A 1,729-nucleotide genomic window follows, 5' to 3' on the forward strand; every position below is an offset into this window, starting at 1 on the left:
TGGTAGGCAGAGTTTGCCAATCCATATCATTAGAGGGAGTTGCCACACCGGCAATTATATACACCACCTCTCTCCCCATTTGGCACCACTCTCCAAGTGCAAAAGTTTGTTAATTGTTTATGGACTTTTCAGCAAAATTTCAAGATCAGAAATTAGCTGATGATGACAAATCACCCTCTACCCCACCCAAGTCACTTAACAATAGCTTGTCCACATCCAAATGTAGAGTGAAAGGCAGAGCTATAAGGGCTGATGTGTAAAACACATCATAACTTTCTGTGATGTAGGACTTTTGTTGAAGCAATCTGAAAAGATGAATTGATACTTAAATTCAAAAGTAAGCTCAACTGACAGTTGAAATGTAAAAACATCCAGATTTCCCAAATTTTTATTTTAAAAAACTATACATCATAGAATCACATACTGGAAGCCAATAAGGGGAGCTGTTTTCAAGATTGAGAAATGAAGGAGAGATTTTAACATCTATGATTCACGGATAATAAAGGGTATGTCAGCCTATGAGACTATATTGAAAATTATAGTGTGGAATAAAAATACTGGAATACTTTTCTTCTTGATTAGGAGATACCTAATGAAGACTTTGCCTTCTCTATGATTTTTCTAAATGCACTACTGACTTCCTTATTCCTCAGGCTATAGACAAGAGGATTCAACATGGGAATGACCATGGTGTAGAACACAGATGCCATTTTGTCTGTATCCATGGAATGCCTGGAGCTGGGTTGTAAGTACATGAAAATTACTGTTCCATAGAATATGGACACAGCTGTGAGATGGGAAGCACAGGTAGAGAAGGCTTTCTGCCGGCCCTCAGCTGAGTGCATCTTCAAAATGGCAATGAAAATTAAAAAGTAGGATTTCAAAATGAAAAAAAGGGCAAAGAATACATTGAATCCTACAGCAAAGAAGACAACCAATTCTTTGATGTATGAAACTGAGTAGGAGAGAACCAAGAGAGGTGGAATATCACAGAAAAAATGATGAATCACATTGGAACTGCAAAAGTGCAGGCTGAAGGTGTTTCCTGTATGAATGGAGGCAAAAAGAAAACCGCAGATATGGCAACTAATGGCCAGACGAGCACACACACTGTATGTCATGGTTGTGGTGTAATGAAGGGGCTTACACACAGCAGCCTGGCGATCATAGGCCATGGCAGCCAGGAGATAACTTTCAACTGTGGCAAAGTACACAAAGAAGTACATTTGTGCAGCACATCCACCATAGGAAATGGTTTTGTCTCCTGGGAAGAATCCAGACATCACTTTAGGAGTAATGACTGAAGAGTAACCCAAGTCTGTCAGAGAGAGGTTACTGAGGAAAAAGTACATGGGTGTGTGGAGGCGTGAGTCCCAAAATATCAGGAATACCAGTCCCAGGTTCCCTACCAGAGCAATGAGGTAAATGATAGTGAATATTATGAAGAGGGGGACCTGAAGTTCAGGGGAATCTGTTAATCCCACAAGGATGAACTCCTTCACCTCTGAACAATTCTCCATAAATGACTTGTAGGGATTTGGAGGACTGACCTGGAACAAGGAAAACACAGGATAAATTATGGTATTTATCATTCTTTTGGGAGAATTATAGAATATCTTATATAAAATGAAACCATAAAATTTGTTACATAAAAATTATTTGATGCCTGATAAATTAACATTATACTGATCTTTCACTTATGATTTTTTCAGCACAACATTAAGATCAT

General features: G+C 38.6%; 1 protein-coding gene across 1 annotated transcript; it reads right to left on the bottom strand.

Moving 5' to 3' along the window:
• Positions 1–578: 578 nt before the first annotated feature.
• Positions 579–1,520, bottom strand: LOC138177042 (olfactory receptor 5B12-like). Its single transcript, XM_069108022.1, has one exon. It carries the CDS (start codon positions 1,518–1,520, stop codon positions 579–581), a length of 942 nt encoding a protein of 313 aa, XP_068964123.1.
• Between the last annotated feature and the right edge of the window lie 209 nt (positions 1,521–1,729).

The sequence above is a fragment of the Petaurus breviceps genome, unplaced genomic scaffold (assembly GCF_028583685.1).
Source record: "Petaurus breviceps papuanus isolate PSGF00001 unplaced genomic scaffold, PetGlider_PUasm1.0 90330, whole genome shotgun sequence".
NCBI lineage: Eukaryota > Metazoa > Chordata > Mammalia > Diprotodontia > Petauridae > Petaurus > Petaurus breviceps.